Source organism: Eptesicus fuscus, chromosome 15 (assembly GCF_027574615.1).
Source record: "Eptesicus fuscus isolate TK198812 chromosome 15, DD_ASM_mEF_20220401, whole genome shotgun sequence".
Classification (NCBI taxonomy): Eukaryota; Metazoa; Chordata; class Mammalia; order Chiroptera; family Vespertilionidae; genus Eptesicus; species Eptesicus fuscus.
Window position 1 is genome coordinate 364,863 of NC_072487.1, and position 21,336 is coordinate 386,198.

Here is a 21,336-nt window from a genome sequence, read left to right on the forward strand (position 1 = left end):
GGGATATTAACCCTTTATCAGATGTATCATTGCCAAATATGTTTTCCCATACAGTGGGCTCCCTTTTAATTTTGTTGATGGCTTATTTTTCTGTGCAGCTTGTTATTTTGATGTAGTACTATTTGTTTATTATCTCCTTAGTTTCCTTTGTCCTAGGAGATGTATCTGTAACCATAGTGCTATGAGAGACGTCTGAGATTTTGTTACCTATGGTTTTTTGTAGGATTTTTATGGTTTTATTGCATACATTTAAGTCTTTTATCCATTTTGAGTTTATTCTTATATGTGGTGTAAGTTGGTGGTCTAGTTTCATTCTTTTATATGTATCTGTCCAATTTTCCCAACACCATTTATTGAAGAGACTGTCTTGACTCCATTGTATGCTCTTGCCTCATTTGTCAAATATTAATTGAGCATAATGGCTTGGGGTCTCTGTTCTGTTTCATTGATCTATATGCCTGTTCTTGTGTCAGTACCAGGTTGTTTTGATTGTGGTGGCTTTGTAGTATAACTTGATATCTGGTATTGTGATTCCTCCAACTTTGTTCTTTCTCAAGATTGCTGCAGATATTAGGGTTCCTTTTGGTACCATATAAATTTTTGGGGTATTTGTTCTAGATCTGCAAAATATGCAGCTTGTATTTTAATAGGGATTGCATGGAATCTGCAGATTGCCGTGGGTAGTATGGGCATTTTAATGTTAATTCTACCAATCCATGAACATGGAATACTCTTCCACTTGTTTATATCTTCCTTTACCATTTTTTCCAATTACTGTATCTTTCCAAGTACAAGTCTTTTACTTCCTTGGTTTACTCTTAGTATCTTAATTTTTCTTGTTGCAATGATAAATAGGATTGTCTGTTTCTCTTTCTGAAAATTCATTATTTATGTATAAAAAAGCTACTATTGCCTGTCCGGTGTGGCTCAGTGGTTGAGTGTTGACCTCAACCAGGAGGTCATGGTTCAATTCCCAGTCATGGCACAGGCCCAAGTTGTGGGCTTGATCCCCAGTATGAGGTGTGCAAGAGGCAGCCAATCAATGATTCTCCCTCATCATTGATGTTTTTATCTCTCTCTTCCTCTCTGAAATTAATAAAAATATATTATAAAAAGAGCCATTCATTTCTGGGTGTTAATTTGTTATCCTGCTATATTGTTGAAATCTAGTACTCTTTTGATGGAGTCTGTAGGGTTTTCTATGTGCAATATCATGTCATTTGCTAATAATGACAGTTTTATTTCCTCCTTTCCAATTTGGATGCCTTTTATTTCTTCTTTTTGTCTGATCGCTGTGGCCAGGACTTCCAGGACTAGGTTAAATAAGGGTAGTGAAAATAGCCCTGACCAGTTTGGCTCAGTGGATAGAGCGTCGGCCTGCAGACTGAAGGGTCCCGGGTTGGATTCTAGTTAGGGGCATGTACCTTGGTTGCGGGCATATCCGATTGGTGTTTCTAACTCTCTGTCCCTCTCTCTTCCTCTCTGTAAAAAATCAATAAAATTTTTTAAAAAAAAGAGTGGTGAAAATATTCCTGTCTTGTTCCTGTTCTTGGGTGAAATGGTTTTAGTTTTGCCCATTGAGTATGATGTTCGCTATAGGTTTATCATATATGGCGTTTATCACGTTGAGATATGCTCTCTTTCCACTATGCTGAGAGTTTTTATCAAAAACGGGTGTTGGATTTTGTCAAATGCTTTTTTTGCATTTATTGATATGATCATGTGCTTTTTGTCTTTAAATTTCTTTATGTGATGTGTCACATTTGTTGATTTGTAAATATTGTACCAATCTTGCATCCATGGAATAAACACCACTTGGTCATGGTGTGTAATTTTTTAATATATTGATGGATCCGATTTGCAAATCCTTACCCCCATGCAAAATCTGACTGGATGGCAGTTTTTGCCTGAGAAAGAGGACCTCCACAGCGTGAGGGAATGGCTCCGCACAGGAAACTGGGGTGTCTGCTTCTGCGCTCTAACCTCAGAGCCCCCAACCCTAGCTTCTACTCACACAGCTCCAGTCCACTCTGCCCTCCCTCTGCCGGAGCACAAGATAAGTGGCTGCACACACGATTTTCGCATTGGCCCTTTAAGAGGGTGCCTGCATTTCCTGCCGTCCCTCCCTGGCAGACAGCAGCCTTGCTGCTTTTCGCAGCCAGAGGTTATGTGGACACCTCTCTCGGTTCTGGTGCTCTGCGCAGGGTAGGGTGGGGGAGCAGCTTAGGGTTTAGATCCGAGTTCTCAGTGGTACCCCGACCCCAGCTGAAATCTCTCTCCAGAACTTCAGGTGCTGTGTCTGGGAGCTTGGCCAGCCCTTTTGCACCTCCACCCCTCCGACCAGTCTCTGTGCCATCTCCACTTCCCGTGCTTGGTTATCAGGGTTCTCGCCAGCTGGTCTTCAGTTGATTCCTCAGGATTTTTTTTTTTTAATTTTATTTTGTATTTTAGTTGTCATTCCAGTTTAGTCCTGGAAGCATATCAGTGTAGCATCCTCTTACTCCATTGCCATTTGTAATCTCTAAAAGTATATTTTTATTGATTTCAGAGAGGGATAGGGAGATAGAAATATCAATGATGAGAATCATTGATCAGTTGACTCCTATATAACCCACACTGGAGATCAAGCCCATGACCTGAGCATATGCTCTTACTAGTTGAACCGTGACCTCCTGGTTCATAGGTTCTCAACCACTGATCCACACTTCCTGAGCTAGCCACTCTCTTGTTTTCTCTTGGCTCTGTCCTCCATTGATTTTCCCCCTTAGTGTTTCTATTAAGTGGTATTCCATACCTTTTCTGATTCATTGTGTCTCTCCTTTGGGGTTTTGTGTGGTTACCATTAGGTTTATGAAAAAAAAGTTTGATATATAGTGGTGTGTTTTTTTTAACGCATGTAATCTTCACTTGCAAGCTCAGAACTTTATCTCCCCTTTTGTTTTGTCAGAAATTAACCCTAATTATGCTGTATGTTTGTAAACCTCCTTGAGCATTCCCTGAAATGGAGGTCTTCTGGTGGTGAATTCCCTAAGTGTCTGTGTGTCTAAAGAAGTCTTTATATCTCTTTAATATCTGAAGTATAACTTTGCTGGATATCTTTTTTTAAAATATATATTTTATTGATTTTTTATAGAGAGGAAGAGAGAGGGATAGAGAGTTAGAAACATCGATCAGCTGACTCCTGCACACCCCCTACTGGGGATGTGCCCGCAACCAAGGTACATGCCCTTGACTGGAATCAAACCTGGGACCCTTGAGTCCGCAGGCCGACGCTCTATCTACTAGCCAAACCGGTTTCGGCACTTTGCTGGATATCTTATTCCTAATTGGTAATCTCTTTCAGTAGTTTATTTGGTCCCACTCTCTTCTAGCTTGTAGGGTTTCTGCTGAGAAGTCTAGTGATAACCTAATGGGATTTATTTTATAGGTTACTTCTTTTTCCTGGCAGCCTTGAGAATTTTTGTCATGAATCTATTTTAAGTTTATTTGATTTGAGAGAGGAAGGGGGAGGGGGAGGAGATATCGATTTATTGTTCTACTTATCTATGCACTTACTGGTATGTGCCCCGATTGGAGATCAAACCCACAAACTTGGTATACCGGGACAACTGTCTAACCAACTGAGCAGCCTGGCCAGGGCCTCATCATTGGTGCAGTATTAATACAATGTGCCTTGGAGAAGGCCTTTTGGACTGAGGTAACTAGGTGTTCTGTTTGCTTCTCGGATTCAAGGACCTAGCTCTTCCCATTAGGTTTGGGAAGTTCTCAACTGTTTGAAAATCTCCATTCCCTTCTCCCTCTCTTCTGCTGGTATGACTATTCTTACATTGCTCTTTCTGACGGAGTCATGGTTCTTGTAGTTATTTTATGCTCATTCCTCTCTTCTTCCCTCTGCATCAATTCTAGATTTCCATCTTTGATAGGACTAATAATTCATTTCTCCATTGGTCAGCTCTATTTCCTATGCCTACTAGTTCATTTTTCTCTTTTATTGAATCCTTCATCTCCAGAATTTGTTTGGGTCTTTTTAAAAGTTGTAATCTGTTTGGTAAAGTACTAATTTAGTTAGTTGACTCTGAGTTCATTAACCCTTTGCACTCGCTTGCTTTTTTCTCGATTCCTTTATTCTACTCGGGATTTAATTTTTTAAATACCCCAGATTTTACAAAGTGCGGCAGTAGAATAAAAAACTGGAGTTTCTTTTCATACAAACTTACTTATTTGGATTTTTTTATATTTCAAATTATTGATACATTCAAAGAGTAATTTTAATCTCTATAATTTTTCATGGTGTGATATTTTTTGAAACATTCACCCACATGAAGACCTGGTTTACATTCACATGTTTCACAAATATAAATCGTCTCTCTTCTTCCTCCTTTGATTTTTCTCTTAGAACAAACAACACAATCTTTGCGTGTTTTGTTAGGGTGAGGTGTGATTATATGGAGCTTTCCATCTAAATGTTGCTCTAAGTTGGTGGATAATAATCTACCCCTGGAAGTTAGTGTACTGGTCTAACCTTTTTCACGTGACTGACGTGTCTTAGAAACAAATAGCCTTTGAAGAGGCCATTGGTGAAGCTTAGGTGGTGGCATCAGTTGAGACGGCATTTACATTTTACTTGTCCTTTCATGCTAATGAAAACAAGAAAAGATACTGGAAAAATAGACAAAAATCCCCCTTCCCCCCCGCGGTGAAACTACGTGTCGAGTGTGGCTCGACATCCGAGCTGCTACCGATGCTAACCGTGTCGAGTCACACTCGACATCCGAGTGCAAAAGGTTATAAATTGCCCGTTTTCTTGTATCTTGTTTCTGAGAACTGAAATCCTGAATTCTCTGTCATTTAAATCAGTGGTCGCCAACCGGTGGTCTGTGAGGTCCGAAAGGTTGTCGACCACTGACTTAAATCACATATTTCCATTTTATTTGGGGGATAATTTTCGTTTTCTTTCTGGGCTGCCATGTTACCTTGGTTGTTCATGGTATTTGATGGATTCCTCCTCGCGCTAGATCTAGATATCTACGTATGAATGGCACTCCTCGAATAGATAAGTCTTCCTATTGCTTTACAGTAGGTGGTGCTGAAGCAAGATCTTTAAGTCTCCAGCACCTCTCTGGCATTCAGATGTATGTGGGTGGTGGGAAATCACCTGTGTTCCACTAGAAGGTATGTCTCCTCTGTGCTCTGGTCATCTTGGTCTCAGAAAACAAATCCCCCAGGGGAATGAATGTAGTGGCCACTGGGGTTCCAAATGCGTGAAAGGCCAGTGCTGTCACTTCAGCCAGACACGGCCGACAGAAGCTGTGACGTGTTGGTGTGAGGTGAACTGAATTTGGTCACTTCCTTTGTTGCTCTGCTTTCCCAGTAATGCTGACTGGCAGACATCTGTGGCATCAACTCCATGTCTCCACCCTACCCTGGGATTAGTCACATTGTGCCGGTCACTCAGGGAAAAAAATTTCAGACAATGTGCCAACCCTCCACCGCTCCAGCTTCTCCCGGGCCTGCTGAGGGCTCTGGGGGGTGAGGGGCAGTCAGGCCCCTGGCTTTCTGGCCGCACCTCTGTCCTTCCTCCCTGCCCCGCTCACTGGGCTCAAGAACCAGCAACCTCTCAGTGCACAGGCCGATGCCCAAGACACTCACCAGGGCTAAGTCCACGCCTTTAAAGTGTCACTGATTGGAATATCAGATGTTATAGATCTAAGAAAAGGGTAATCCATTGTATTTATCATATTTCTGCTCTATCTGTTGGTATTTCAAGGTTTTTTTCCTTTTGTATTTCAGTAACTTCCTCTAGCCATTTTTTAACAGTATGTCTTCCAGTGACAAATTATTTTCGTTCCAATTGTCTGAAAAAACATTTCACTCCTTAATTATTGAAGTACAGGGAATTTATAGTTCACAGTTTTGTTTTGTTTTTTTCCCCCTTACAAAATATTGTGCCACTGGTTTCTGGCCTCTAATGGGCAGGTAGCGTCTGACACATGGATGGATATTCTGAACAAAGGGATGATTCACAAACCAGCAAGGATGGACAACAGCTCAAGATTCATCACCTACTCAGACTATGTGCAATTTAAAACTGATTTTTAAAAAATAAGTGTTCTTTTTACTTACAGCTGACATACAGTAGTATATTAGTTTCAGGTGTACAACAGTGAGTAGACATTTATGTAAGTTAAAAAGCGATCCCCCTAAGTCTAGTACCCACCCGGCACGTGATCGTAGTATTGACTCTATAGTCCCTAAGCTCTACTTCACATCCGTCACTCTTCTGTAACTACCCATTTATACGTCTTACCCACCCCGACTCCCTCCCACAGGGCAGTCATCAAAATGTCCTATTTCTGATTATTTCAGGTTCCACGTACAAGTGAAATCAGATACCTGTCTCGCTCTGATTTCACTTAGCACAGCGCGTGGCAGGCCTCAGCACAGCTCCGTGGTGCTGCAGATGGCAAGATCTCGTCAGAACCATGGCCCTGGTCCGTGTGGCCCAGCCTCATGTCGGCATCATCACACACTGTGAGTCACTGATCGGACTCCAGGCTGCAGACTCAATCCCCAGTGGGGGCATGCAGCAGGCAATGGATTGATGTTTCCCTCTCCCTTAATTCAATAAAGGTATTTTAAAACAAACAAAAGTCGTATGCATTATTTTTGAACCACCGCTGACTGTGTAACTGAGGCCATAAACAAACAAGCTGTAGGTAAGGCAGACGGGGAGAACAGCTACCCAACCTGGACTCTGTTTGGAATCTTTCTCTGCCAGGGACTCTGGATTGGCCTGAGCAAGCTTCTCGGAGAGCTGCAATGCAGTCTCAGCTTTCTCCAACCAATCTTCCTTCTGTCTGCTTAACTTTTCACAGGTGTCAAACCTCCATTGTCGCCTGAAGGTTCCCTCTACCTATGTGTTACCCCCTCCCCCTTTATCCTTTATGTATGTTTCCCCCAATAAATCTTACACATCTAATTCTGTTTGGGCATCTGTAAACATAGGGTTTTGGGAAGAAGTAAAGTGAGATTTTTATTTAGCACATTATTTTTTTTAAGAAATCTTTAAAAAAAGACTTTTAAGAGAGAGAGGGAGAGAGTGGGGAGAGAGACTTGTTCTACTTATTTATGCATTCACTGGTTGATCTTTTATGTGCCCGGATGAGGGATCAAACTTGCAACCTTGGCCTACTGGGATGATGCTCTAACCCACTGAGCTAACGGCCAGGGCTTAGTCCACTGTCTTAATACAGAAGTCACTATATTAAGTTTTTGTGTTTTTTGAAGATTATAAATTTCAAATTTCAATAAATAATGGGAGAATGAATTACTTTTAACATATTTATTATCTGAGAAAGCTTGTTTATTTTTCTTGCTTTAATGGAACATATTCCATCAAATTATCCAAGGAAATCCAGATAATTATCAATTTCTTCAAGGTTTTAAGTATGTTTTAAAAGACCATAAAAGGATAAACATTATGCCACTTTAATAACTTTCTCCCCCTATACGTAAGGAATTCAAGTACAGAAATACACTCTAGTGCTGAGGTAACATTGCAATCTTCTCCCAACATGACTATATAGGTGCTTAAGGTTATGTGAATATTGCTGTGAGGATTTAAGCTACTTGATGAACCAATACCACGTCACATTTAGACCGAAGGCAGCAATTTAGATCAAATGCACCTGAAAGGAATATTTTCAATACATGAATATATGCGTGTGTGTGCGTGTGTGTGTGTGTAAAGGTTGACTGAACCACACTGGTAACAGGAAGTTAGAAGTCAGCCGTTGTTGGGAATACAGAAACATACACAGTCTTCGTGTTCAAAGTCTTCAGGGGTATTTCTTCTGTAATTTCTAGAGTGAAAAGAGATGAAAAAAATAAATAAATTTTCTTCCTATTATGCATACCATAAAAATGTCAGCAGCCTGAGTAAGCAATAAATTTGGCCTCACCCCAAGAGAGGTTTGACCTTTCACCTGATAATTAATGCAAGGGAAACAGCTAACTCGGAGGGAGGAAGCCACACTAGAATGACCAACCATATAATTCAAGGTAAAAGTAAGTTCAACCATGTGGGCAAGGACTCAATCATGCCTATGTAATAAAGCCTCAATACAAAGCAAGGCACCAAGGGCAAGCTTCTGTGTGGGAAGCCTGTACACTGACATGCACCAGGGCCAGGAGAAGGAACTGTCTATGACTCCTGGGAGAGGACAGCTGAAGCTCTGCGTCTGCACAGCTCTCATATTCGGCCCTACACATTCATTTATTCCTTTCCCTGGAGTAAACGTAGTCATGAATGCAAACGCTTCCAGTGAGTCCTGTGCAACCTGCTAACATATTATCAAACCCGAGAGTAGTTGCAGTTGGTGCCAGAAGTGACGGAGGCCTTGTATGAAGCCCTCCCTCCACGTTTGTAGTTGGACCCTGACTGCTTATAGCTAAGGGTTCATTCTTTGTTTAACTTAGGAAGGACTGTGCCTCAACTGAAGTAATCCTGGGCATTGCCCCAAATGTCCTCATACCACTCCCTCCATATCACACCACAGGCATTTCCTATACACACAGAAAAGGCCTAGAACAAAACCCAGCCAGTGGCCCAGATTGGTGGTCTCTAACTATTAACTTCCAGTGATGGGAAGAGCAGCTATCTCCAGGCCTGGGGGATAAGAGTACGGGGCACACCGAGGAAATGCCAGAAAACAAGAACCACAGTGATAACAGGAACTTTTCTAAAGCTGAAGGGCTCATGTCAAAGAATACAGGGTCCAGTCTGCCCAAAGAGAAAAATTCCAGTATCCAAAGTGTAACACACATGCAATTAACACCGAACACATGAAAACTCAGAACGAGTGACAAAAGGAAAACTTAAAAAGCTCTTCGCCTACTTTGGTGCTTTTGCTTCTACCCAGATCTGAATTCAAAGAAGCAATCAACTTTCTCTAAAAATGGCTCTTGTCATTAAAAATGGCTCTGTCCAAGCAGGAATCCTGAATGTAAAAATACTCTCAAAGCTGCCTCCTTAACAGATAGTAACTCCAGGATCTGGAGATGACATTTAGAATCTAGTGGAACAAGCAAGAAGGCATCAGTGAGTTTTTAAAACTGTGAGCATTACATGGTCCTTCTATTTACCAAAGTATTAATACTTTATGAAAGACAATTTTTAGAGAAAAAAATACAGTGAGAAGGAGGCCAAAGACAGCACTGTGTGTGTCGTCACCTGCTGTCTTGGTGGCGGGCTGAACGACAGCAGCCCCTGTGCCCAGTGTGGGACGCTGGCACCTATTTCTAGGAGGAACAGAGCAAAAATACTGTTTGTTCGAACCTCTCTGAACGGCTTACATAAGGTACTTGTCTCTGTTTTGCCTAACTTGGAACTCGGTCAGGGCAGAAAGTGGTAGGTATTGCTTAAGAACATTATAAGGCAAACAAAAATCCCACAGCTGCGTGGAATAGAAGATTATCACTGAAACATACATAGGCTGCCTAAGGCCTGGGAGGAAAAGTAGGAGAGAGACTCTTTGGATAATTGGGCTTTAACAATTGCCGAGCATCCTGAGTAATTTTAGAAAGCTACATGTATGCCCTGGCCCAGATGTTTGGACAGAAAACACTCGAGAAGATCCAAATCTTTCAATTCTGAAAAAGGTAAAAGGCTTTTCTGGCTAAAGCCGGCTGCTCTTCAGGCTCAGCGCATACCGAAGGAGAAGGTGGAGCAGAGCTACCAACAGCTTGGCTGTGCTGAATGAGCCAGTCTCCAAAGACTGGAAGGTGGGTATTTTGTTGTTAAGCTTTTAGCTCCTGGGGGTCAAGATAATCTGTAAAACAGTATTTGAAAACAAGCTAACGGAACAGAGACTGAACTGATTACACACAACAAGGAACACAGTTTTTGCCAGGGGTTGGGAGCAGTGTTTGGCAAAGTCATTAAACAAATGAACAATTACAGCTTTCAAAAATCAGAAATAACCCTAGCCAATTTGGCTCAGAGGATAGAGCGTCAGCCTGTGGACTAAAGGGTCCCAGGTTTGACCCTGGTCAGGGCACATGCCTGGTTGCAGGCTTGATCCCCAGTAGGGGGCGTGTAGGAGGCAGCCAATCAAGGGTTCTCTCTCATTACTGATGTTTCGATCCTCTCTCCCTAGCCCTTCTTCTACCTGAAATCAAGTAAAAAAGCACAGAAATAGCACAGTCTGGGAAGGGGGAGAGCCTAATATTCAAATGTCCAACTTTCAACATTAAAAATATCACAAGGCATACAAAGCAGCAGAAAAGTTATGGCACAGTCAGAGGAAAAGCTAAATTGACAGAATCTGTCCTTTAGGAAGCACAAATATTTGAACTTACACTCTATAGAAAACCACAAACCAATGGAAAGGCCAATGGAAGCCACAAATAATTAAAGAAATCCAAGAAAGCAATGTATCAACAAATTAAGAATATCAATAGAGAAAGTATAAAAGAAACCAAATAGATATTCTGGGGCAGAAAAGGAAAACAACTAAAATAAGTTCACAAGAGTTGCTAAAAAAAATCAGTGATCTTGAAATAGAACATCTGAAATAATATAGTTGAAATGGACTAACATATACATTATGAGAGTTTTGGAAGGAGAAGAAAAGGTAGAAAGAACATTTGAAGAAACAGTCACCAAATCTTGAAAACAACAAAAGAGAAGCTACATGACAGCGATACTAATGAACAGCCAATTTCCAATCAGAAACCATGGAAGCCAAAGGTAGTGTGGAATAACATATTTAAAATACTGAAAAACTATCAACATCTGGCAAAACTGTTCTTCAAAATTAAGAAGTTATTAAAGCACTAGAGGCCCGAGGCACGAAGATTCGTGCAAGAATGGGCCTTCCTTCCCCTGGCTGCCGGCACCACCTTCACTCAGGCCACCTTTCCGCCTTCACACACTGCCCAGAGGCCCGGAGCGGCTGGGGCGGTGCAGAATGCCTGCGCCCCGTCCTGCCCCGTCCCCGGCCACATGACGCCTGCATATGCAAATTAACACAATTTTGTTGGGTTAATTTGCATACTCACTCCTGATTGGCTGGCGGGCATCGCGATGGTATGGTCACTTTGCATATTACTCTTTTATTAGTGTAGATCCCCCCCCCCCCCACAAAAAAGAGAGAAAAGTTAAGGGAGTTCATTTCCACTAAATGTGATAAAGGGAGTCCTTCAGGTTGAAAAGCAAGTGTGCTAGGCAGTAACTCAAAGTCATGTCAGTTACATAACTTTCCACTGTTATTTTACAACTTGAGGCCGGGTGCATGAAATTCATACACTGGGGGGGGGGCCTGGAAGGGGAGGGCCTGTCCCTCAGCCCAGATTGCAAGAGGGCGCAGGTCAGAAACAAGGGACCCCACCGGTATACAACTGGGGCCAGGGAGGGACGCGGGAGGTTGGCCAGCCAGGGAGGGACCATGGGAGTGCTCCAGGGCATGTCCGGCCCATCTCACTCAGTCCCAATAGGCCAGACCCCAGCAGCAAGCTAACCTACAAGTTGGAGCATCTGCCCCATGGTGGTCAGTGTATGTCATAGCAAGCAGTTGAGGGGCTTTAGCATATCATTAGCATATTACACTTTGATTGGTTGAATGGCCGACCAGATGACCAGACATTTAGCATATTAGGCTTTTAAAAATATATTTTTTTAATTGATTTTTTACAGGGAGGAAGGGAGAAGGATAGAGAGTTAGAAACATCAATGACAGAGAAACATCGATCAGCTGCCTCCTGCACACCTCCTACTGGGGATGTGCCTGCAACCAAGGTACATGCCCTTGACCGGAATCGAACCTGGGACCCTTGAGTCTGCAGGCTGACGCTCTATCCACTGAGCCAATCCAGTCAGGGCAGCATATTAGGCTTTTATTATATAAGACTAGAGGCCCAGTGCATGAAATTCGTGCACAGGGTAGGGTGGCTGGTGATCAGGGCCTTCTTTTGTTTCATGCCACCCCCTGATGGTCAGTGCACCTCATAGTGAGCAATCGAACTTCCAAGGGAACATTTAGCATATTAGCCTTATAGATAGATAGATAGATACTGGGATCATTTTGATCCTGGGGAAGAGAACAATTTAGAATCAGCAAATTTAGAACATGCTAATTTTCCTAGAAGCATATTCAGGGTGGGGCAAAAGTAGGTCTACAGTTGTTCATATAGAAAATAATGCAACAAAAGAAAAATAAAACAAAAATTTAGCATGATCTACAATCTCACCATCCATTTGAGACTCATTCAGAAACAGCTTTAACTTCCTGCTGCGAAGGCCAAACATCTTGGCTGCTTCACGCAGAAGACCTTCATAGGTGAGTCCATTCTGCCCACGTGGGTTTTCCAGCAGGAGGGTGCCCACTGTTCCCAATAAACACTCTGCAGAAGAAAGAACAGACTGGATTAAACCCTGAGAGTCCACACCATCAAGCTACAGCATCCCTAAAGGGGGGACTACTGCAAGCTTGGAAAGGCAGCCGTGAGTGCAGGGCGCCAGTGAGACAGCGGTACAGTTTGCAGAAAAGTCTCAAACATCTCCCAGAGGGAAAGCGAAAGGAGAAAAAGAAAACCGATCAGTATACAAAGCCCTGCAGCTTGGAAAAGAGTCATTCAGCAAAAGCATCATGCAGACCCTAAAGACTTTAGTAACAAATGTGCACAATGAGAACGCCAACAACGAGAAAAACTAAGTTTTCAAAACATTTCCCAAGAAGAAAAAAGAAGGCTGAGTTACAATGTGTTGGCACTGAAACAATTCAGCTTCCTTTAGCTGTGACTCTTACCTATTCAATTTACCTCATTCCTTTCCGCATCAGACGGATGGTGTTTCTAAGCCTGTGTGCGCTCATTTAAATTCCTACGTTAAAGCCAATGTGGAAACCCACAGAAACCTTACCATCCAACACCCACCACTCACCTGGCAGAAGAGGGTTACAACGAGGGAAGGCATGTACCTTGAGGGTTTGCATTCAGGAGCTGTAAGTTGATATACTGACAGAGAAGAGCAGTAGGACTGTCGATCACGGAGGGAGCTGCTCCTGCAGTCACACCCAGCATCTTTCCACTAAGACTCAGTAAGTCGGTTTGGTTTTGTATTTCTACAAATAACAAAAAAATAGTAATAAGACATCATTCTTTCAGGCGCAGATAGTTTATAGACCTGAAGTCATTCACTTTTCCATATTTATTAAACTACTATACGTATATCTTTACAGTGATACTTTCAACTTGTTTATGAAAGGACATTGCCTTTTGTATAGAATCACATGCAATTAGTAGGAAATGTTATTGGTGCAAAATAAATGGCATAATATTCACAACCTAAAATGCAAACTATTTTGTTTCCCTTTAGTTTTTCCCTGTATAGTTGACTTTTGAAAATGGGGAAGAATGCAGATTTTTTCAAAAAACACAGTTGGCCCTTTCTATACACAGGTTTTGCATCCAAGGATCAGAAACAGTATTTTCACATTCTCAACTTCAGATGGAAAATACTGCTTTATCTGGAAGTCAGATGTGGTTTACAGAGCCATGTACAGATGCCTAAATCACAAGGGGTGGATGGTGGAGATTTAACTCTGCTCACTTAGCTAAGCTAAAAGTTTCCCAGGACTTTCTGACTGTCCTGGATTGGGTAGGGCTGACCAGAGAAAGGTGCACAGGGTTTTATTTACAGCCCGTTTCCAAAAGTCAACGCGGGGCCCAGACACCACTCAGCCTTCAGTTACCGCCAGAGTCAGAGGGGCAGCAACCCGCCTACACTCCTGTGCTCATCCAGCGGCCGGGCCAGGTGCCGAGCAACTCGCTCGCCAAGCGGCGCCTGCAGGGCCTGCCAGTGTTAGAGGTGCGGACAGAGGAGCTCCGGCCCGTCCTTGCTGACCTCGACTTCTCATCATGGTTCTCCATGGTGCTTCCCTCCACTTACAATCCAGCAGGGAATGGGAGTTCCTGTTACACAACAGCTCTGACAACACTCAAGGCTGTGAAATTGTTCTAGTTTTTGCCAATCTGGTATCAAGTAATAGCACCACATGTGGTTTTTACTACTGAGGTTCAGCAGGTATTCCTTTAGTTACTGACCATTTGGATTTTCTCTTTTAGGCTATTTAAAAGTTTCTAAAATAAGCATTCAGGTTCATAAAATGAAGTTTCCTACACCTGAGAAACATAAATGAGGGGCTTAAAACAACAGGAATGTAGTGTCTCCCAGTTTGAGGCAAGAAGCCTGAGATCAGGTGTCAGTAGGCCCTCACTCCGTGAGGCCTCTCGGGGCGCCCTCCCTTCCTCCCAGCTCCGGAAGTCCCCAGCAATCCTCGCTGTTTCTTGGCTTGCACCTGCACAACTCCGTCTAGGCCTGACATCACACAAGGTCTCCGTGTCTTCACCATCTTCCCACAAGGACACCAGCCACACGGAATAGGGCCCACCGCACCTCATCCCACTACCTCTGCAACGACCCTATTTGCAAAGAAGGCCCATGGTACTGTGGGTAAAGACTTTAATGTATCTTTTTACTTCCTTTTTTTGGTGGATTGGTCTCACATTTCAACCTGTGACAGTGGGAGAGAATGTACATACATCTTCTAAAAATTCTATTTATGATGATCTTACTGAGAATCTGGATTTAGCAAGATGCAGACACTATGTTTAAGCAAGTTCAAACACCCCAGCAAAGTCTGTGAAGCTCAGAATCCTGCACCTGGCTAACAAGTGAGAATAGGGGGAGCTTTCATCTCCTGAGAAGGATGGTGTTCTTTCTGCCATAGGCACAGGCAGGCACCGCCGAAGAGCCGGACTGATTCACACACTCCGCCTGTGTCAAAGGCCATGGCTAGCTTTCCCCCTTCTGCACACCTGATTCCCCGAGGAAGAGCGCCAGCTCTGAATCCTTCACACCAAAAATGCTAGTAACAACACTCTTCAGCTTTAGGAGGTCTAACCGATTGTCGCCTTTGGGATTTTCCAGAAGCAGTACTCCACCTAAAAAGCCAAAAATATAAGTAAATCTGAAGAAAAAGGTAAATTTGAATGTAAAGTGAAGGGCACAGAGTGTTCAGCTGGCCTTTCTTTCTTTTTGAGCATGTACACCATGCGCTCTCAGGATGCACGTGGGCAGTCCTGGTGGGTCTATTCTGGGGGGAACTCCTTCAAGAAATCGTTTTCTAGATACAAACTTTTGTCTTATGACCCTATCTGATGTTGCAGCATTTACGAATCCCTAGGGCTCAGGGTGGTAAAAATACTATCTAATTTAAACACAATATCTCAAATGGTCCTTCATATTGATTAATCTATACCTGAGATTTAACAACAGATACTTTATTGATCTGTTTTATGTATTTTGAGATAATTAAAGAATCATTAAACTGGGCCCTTTAACCAGTTAGTTTATCACAGTTAACATAAAACTATCATACAATATCATACTCAGGGACTGACATTAACAGTCAAAACACAACAGTTCAGCCCAACCAGTATGGCTCAGTGGTTGAGCATTGACCTATGAACCAGGTCACGGTTTGATTCCCGGTAAGGGCACATGCCCAGGTTTCGGGCTTGATCTCCAGTGTGGGGTGTGCAGGAGGCAGCCAATCAATGATTCTCTCTCATCATTGATGTTTCTATCTCCCTTTCTCTCTGAAATCAATAAAACTATATTTAAAAAAGCAACACCCCAAAACACAGAACAGTTCAATCACCATGAGAACCCATTGTATTGCCCTTTAAAATCTACATCTGCCCTGGCCAAGTGGCTCAGTGGGTTGGAGCTTTGTCCTGTACACCAAAATGTGAGGGTTCGATTCCCAGTCAGGGCACACACCCAAGTTGCAAATTCAATCCCTGATCAGGGCCCATGTAGGAGGCACCAACAGAAGTTTCTCTCTCAAAAGTCCATTAAAAGGTCTACCCCTAATTCCCTCAACTCCCTATCTAATAACTGCTAGCAAGCAATCTACTATTTCTGTAAAAGTATCATTTCAGGAATGCAGTATAAATAGAATCACACAGTATGTACTCATTTGCAAATGGACTTTTTACACTCGGCACGGATCTCTGAAGATTTACCCAGATTGTTGTGCTGATCAATGGTTTACTCCTTTTTGTTGCTGAGTCAAATGCCATGGTGTGAATGCACCACAGTTCGCTCGGCCAGCACCTGTGAAGAACACCTGGGCTGCTGCCAGTTTGGGCTGTTGTGAATGCAGCCCCTATAAAATACTTGGGCAGCGGTTTTCTGGCCAAAAGCTTTCATTTCTTTGGACTGAATACCCAAGAGTGCAGCCGCGGGATCCCCGTGGAAAACACAGGCTAACTGCCTCCCGTTTGACATTTATAACGGCACCACAGGAGCCCAGTTCTCTACGGTTCCACCAGCATCTGGCATTGTCACTATTTTTTATTTTAGCCATTTGATGTGTGCAGTGATAACTCATTGTAATTTATTTATTTGTTGTTCATTTGACTGGCTTATTTCACTCAGCATAATGTTCTCCAATTCAATTTAAATGTGTATTTCCCTATTGATGCTACACATCTTCATCTGCAGTCTCCTTGGTAAATGTCTATTCGTGTGTTTTCTCATTTCCTAACTGGATACTTTTTAAACTGTTGAGTTTTAAGAGTTCTTTATATATTCTAGATGCTTCCTTTGTTGAATGTGTGATTTGGAAAAATATTCTTCCAGTCTGTAACTTGTTTCTTTCATCCTTTACAGGATTTTTAATTTTGGTGAAGTTCAATTTATCAATTTTTCCTTTTATGAAATGGGCTTTTGGTGTCATGTCCTAAAAATTCTTTGCCTAGCCCTAAATCCTAAAGACAGTTTACCATTTTGCATTTTAAGTATGTCTGTGATCAGTTTTGAGCTAATTTCTGTATAAGATGTAAGACTAAGGTCAGGATATTTTTTTTTTTTTTAGGAAGATCTCATTGCACGAAAAGATCCAATCGAACTGCTTTTTCTCCTTTCTCAAGAAGCCTTTAGCCACCTGCCGTCTTTGGAGAAGTGTTTATTCATTTATTCAGGTCCTTTGCCCAATTTTAAATTGGACTGTTTGACATATAAAAAAATGCTCTATGTCACTATCATCAGAGAAAGGCAACCTGTGTGACCAGGAATCAAGCCGCCGCCTTTGGGCGTACGGGAAGGTGCGCAGGTCTGCCAGGTGTTTCTGAGTGGACCTCCCGGGACAGGCTTTTGTAGTGGATGCACTAGGTGGTCCACAATACATAGCAACAAATTATTTTCCTTTTCCTTCGTTTGAGAATGTGTTGACTTACTCTTCTTTGTTAAAGGTATTTTTGCTCGATATCATCATGGGTAGAAAGCACACACCTTTTAACATTTGAGAAACGTCCTTAACCCTTCGGGCCTTCATGGGTTCTGGTGAAAACGCCAGTATTATTCCAATTTCCCCCCTAAGTTCGGTGTTGCACATTCCTCTGCTTTTAAGATGTTTTCTTAACCATAAATTCTCTTAAGTTTGACTACGCTCTCTTGATGAAGATTCTTTTGGGTTTTTCATATATGCAGTTTCCTCAACTTCTTGAATTTGTAGCTTATGAGTTTTACCAAATTTAGGACGTTTTTAGCCAGGTCTTTAAGTATTTTCTTAGTCCTGTCCTTTCTTTACTTTCTCCCAGAATTCATGGACAAGAAGATTGAACTTTTACTACCCTACAGGTGCTTGAGGCTCTGTTCGTGGAGCACTGTCCCACACCCCAAAAGGCTGCAGGTTCAATTCCCGGCCACGGCACACACCTAGGTGGTGGGCTCCATGCCCAGTCGGTGTCACAGATGTTTCCCCTCTCTCTCCACCTTACTCTTTCTAAAACATGGACCTATCTCTGGTGAGGATTACACAAACAAACTTTCATCCTGGGGTTTATAATCCGCTCCCTTCCAGAGTCCATGGTGTGATGGATTTAACACAAGCGGGATGAGCCAGAGGCAGCGCAGGGGCATTTCCTCACATGTCCTGTGGGGATTGTGGAAGAACAGAGTGCCACACAGCTGGAGACAGGATCTCTTCCTTCCTTTTAAATTTATTATTGTATCATTTTTAATCCGCATCTGAGGATGATTTTTATTTAGAAAGAGAGAAAAGGGAGAGAAAGAGAAATATTGATCTGTCGCCTCCCATAGGTACCCAAACTGGGGATTGAACCCATAACCTGGGTTATGTGCCCTCACTGGGTGCACAGGATAACACTAACCAACTGAGTCACCTGGCCAGGGCTGCATTTATTTATTTATTTTAACATTTTCATTGATTTCAGAGAGGAAGGGATAGGGAGGGAGACAGAAACATCAATGAGAGGGAATCATGGATCGGCTCCTCCTGCACACCCGCTATGGGGGATTGAGCCCACATGTGCCCTTGACCGAAATCGAAAGGACCCTTCAGTGCAGGCTGATGCTCTATCCACTGATTCAAACTGGCTAGGGACATTTTAAAAAATATATATTTTATTGATTTTTTACAGGGAGAAAGGATAGAGTTAGAAACATCAATGACAGAGAAACATCCATCAGCTGCCTCCTGCACACCCCTCTACTGGGGATGTGCCCGCAACCAAGGTACATGCCCTTGACCGAAATCGAACCTGGGACCCTTGAGTCCGCAGGCCGACACTCTGTCCACTGAGCCTAACCGGTTAGGGCACCATTTTTTTTTTTTTTTAAAAAAACAAGTTTTACTGTCTGTGGATCAGAATGGAGAATTTCTATTATTTTATCCTCCAGTCCACAGATTCTTTCCCATCTCCTTTAAACTGTTGTTTACCTCATCCACTGAGTTTTTGTACTTTAGTAATATTTTTCAGTTCTAAAATTTTTGTTTGATTTTTCATTTCTTTGCTGAGACTCTACTTTTCATTTTTTCCTATTGTGTTTGTAATTACTTTGGGAAGCATTTTTATTATGGCTGCTTTATATTGTCGAATAATTTTAACGTTTCTGTTATCTTAATGTTCATTCACATATATTGCTTTTTTTCATTTAGTTTGAGATCTTCTTGGTTCTTTTCTTTCCAGCCGGCACCGAGCCATGGGTCTCTCTCAGGACAACTGGCACAAGTGCCGCAAGACCAGGGCAAGAGAAAGCCCTACGACAAGAAGCGAAAATATGGGCGGGGACGCCCTGCTGCCAACACTCAGACTGGACCTCGCCGCACACACAGTCTGAGTGCTGGGAGGCTGATGTGGGCAACTTCTCCGGGGTTCGCAAAGCGAGGGCTACTGATGTTGTCCACAGTGCCCCCAGCAGCCAACTCCTAGTGAAGAACGGCACCGTGCTTCCTGACGGCACACCGGACCCACACCGGACCGACAGCGCTAAGAGTCCCACTGGGCACTGCCCCGGGGCCGCAAGCAGGGGCCCAAGCTGACTCCTAAAGAGGGAGAGTTTTTAAACAAAAAACCATCACCGGAAATTCAGAAGAAATACTATGGAAGGAAAAGAATCCAAAGCAGCAGCTTCTCGAGGAGCAGTGCCCGCAGGCGAGCTCCAGACCAGGCAGGTGTGGCCACCCAAAGGGCTGTGTGCTCGAGGGCAGGGAGCTGCAGTTCTACCAGGAAAATCACTTCCCGCCCATCTTAGCTCAGGTAATCAAGGTGTTTATTCTAAAAAAAAAATAAAAATAAAAATAAAAATCTTCTCACTTCTTGGTATGATGCATAAATTTCAGTTAAAATCTGGACATGGTAGGTTTTATGAGACCGGCTCTTAATTAAATCCATTTTAGCTGACCTTGTCTGACATCGCAATGTCAGGGGAAAGGTGGTACTGCTTCATTGCTGCTTAGTGAAAGGAAAAGTCCAGGTTTCCGATCACTGACACTCCTTGTCACTGCTGGGGCACGGGGACAGTGACGGTGACAAGGGAGTTCCCACTTTTCTCTTGGCATTCAGTGATAAGCCTTCCTGGCTACGAAGAATTGAATGGCCTCCTCACTGCTTCCCGAATGGCCTTCAATGGTAGCTTGTCAGGATGTATGTGGCCTCGTTACCTCTGGGGAAGGGACGCCTTAGTGCACACGCCTGGGCAGAGGGCTGGCTGCCCACCAGGTAGGATGGAAGTCCGAGCTCCCCCCGTGGTCTTCTCTGACACCACCACGGCGGTGGGCTGGGAGCTCCGCAGCTCGGCAGAGGCAGGAGTCCAGGCTCTCACTTGGCCTTCGTCAGTATGAGGAGTAGTAAGGTTACAAATGTCCGTTATGTTCACGGGAAGACAATTGTCTAAGTTTTCTGACTCGCTGGGCCGCAGGCTTTTGCCGGAGTGTTTCTGTCGGTGCTCACTGGCATTTCCAGACTGCCGGCGTCTTCCACTCCAACTCTGGCATACACACGCGGCCCAAAGTAAACCCAGAGAACACAGCGCTGTTTGGTGGCTGGGTCCCTAGGTCCTTGGCTGCTGTGCCTTCTTCCCTGCACTTGGAAGTGTCTTGGAAACGTAAGCTGCACTTTTTCTTGTTTGTAAGGCAAGTGCCGGACTTAAGCTTTGCTTGCCTAGGAGTCCATTTCAAAGACAGCTGCGTCCAACACACACGTCGCCAGCCACTTGACTGGACAAAGCCAGACAGCTCCTGCACTGCGGCTCCCTTGTTTTAGGGACCGTGGTTGATTTCAATAACTGACATTTGAGCTACTTGTTTTCTTTCCCAATGCTTTACATCCCCACTCTTACGTTTCAGGTTCACCAATAACCCAGGCCCATGCATGTGTGTGCTTGCCCCAGCCCCCACAACCTTACTGGGCAGTCCCATGTGTGCCATGTAATTTCTAGGTTTTGTTAGTCAGAAATCTGTATATTCCCAGTTTCCTGATGGTTACTGCTGAAGGGTGTCTTAAACATAGTAAGACTCAAAGACAGCTGCGTCCAACACACACGTCTTCTCAGTTCTTGGTACACTACCAATATCTTTGGTTACCGATAGGCTGAGACAGTACAAAACAGTATTCTCATGTTGATTTTATATGTGGTGGTGTTTACAGCTGTCCTTGTCGGAGGAAAAGGGAAAAGTACATCTACTCCAGCATCCCAGTGGTGCAAGTCTGAAAATTCACTCCTGCGGGTTCATTTTTTAAAAATGTTTTTATTGATATTTTAGAGAGAGGAAGGGAGAGGGAGATAGAAACATGGATCAACTGTACATTCCCTACTGGGGACCAAGCCTACAAACTGGGCATGTGCCCTGATGGGGAATCGAACCGTGACCTGTGAGGATGGGACAGAGTTCAACTAGCTGAGCTATATCACTGGGCTTTTGTGGGTTAATTAAAATACATATATATATGTATGTATATATGTAT

At 43.2% G+C, this 21,336-nt stretch overlaps 1 protein-coding gene across 4 annotated transcripts in view; it reads right to left on the bottom strand.

Moving 5' to 3' along the window:
- Positions 1-7,327: 7,327 nt before the first annotated feature.
- The window catches only part of IARS1 (isoleucyl-tRNA synthetase 1), a 99,328-nt gene continuing 85,319 nt past the window's right edge, over positions 7,328-21,336 (bottom strand). For 3 of the 4 annotated variants that reach the window (XM_054727722.1, XM_054727720.1, XM_054727723.1), the window contains 4 exons: positions 14,878-15,003; positions 12,978-13,121; positions 12,250-12,402; positions 7,328-7,862 (listed from right to left, as the gene is read on the bottom strand). In XM_054727722.1, the coding sequence (XP_054583697.1) occupies positions 7,780-7,862; positions 12,250-12,402; positions 12,978-13,121; positions 14,878-15,003 (506 nt within the window). In that variant the 3' untranslated portion in view covers positions 7,328-7,779. The remainder of the gene's footprint in view (positions 7,863-12,249; positions 12,403-12,977; positions 13,122-14,877; positions 15,004-21,336) is intronic. The other variant, XM_054727721.1, reaches the window with a different exon arrangement.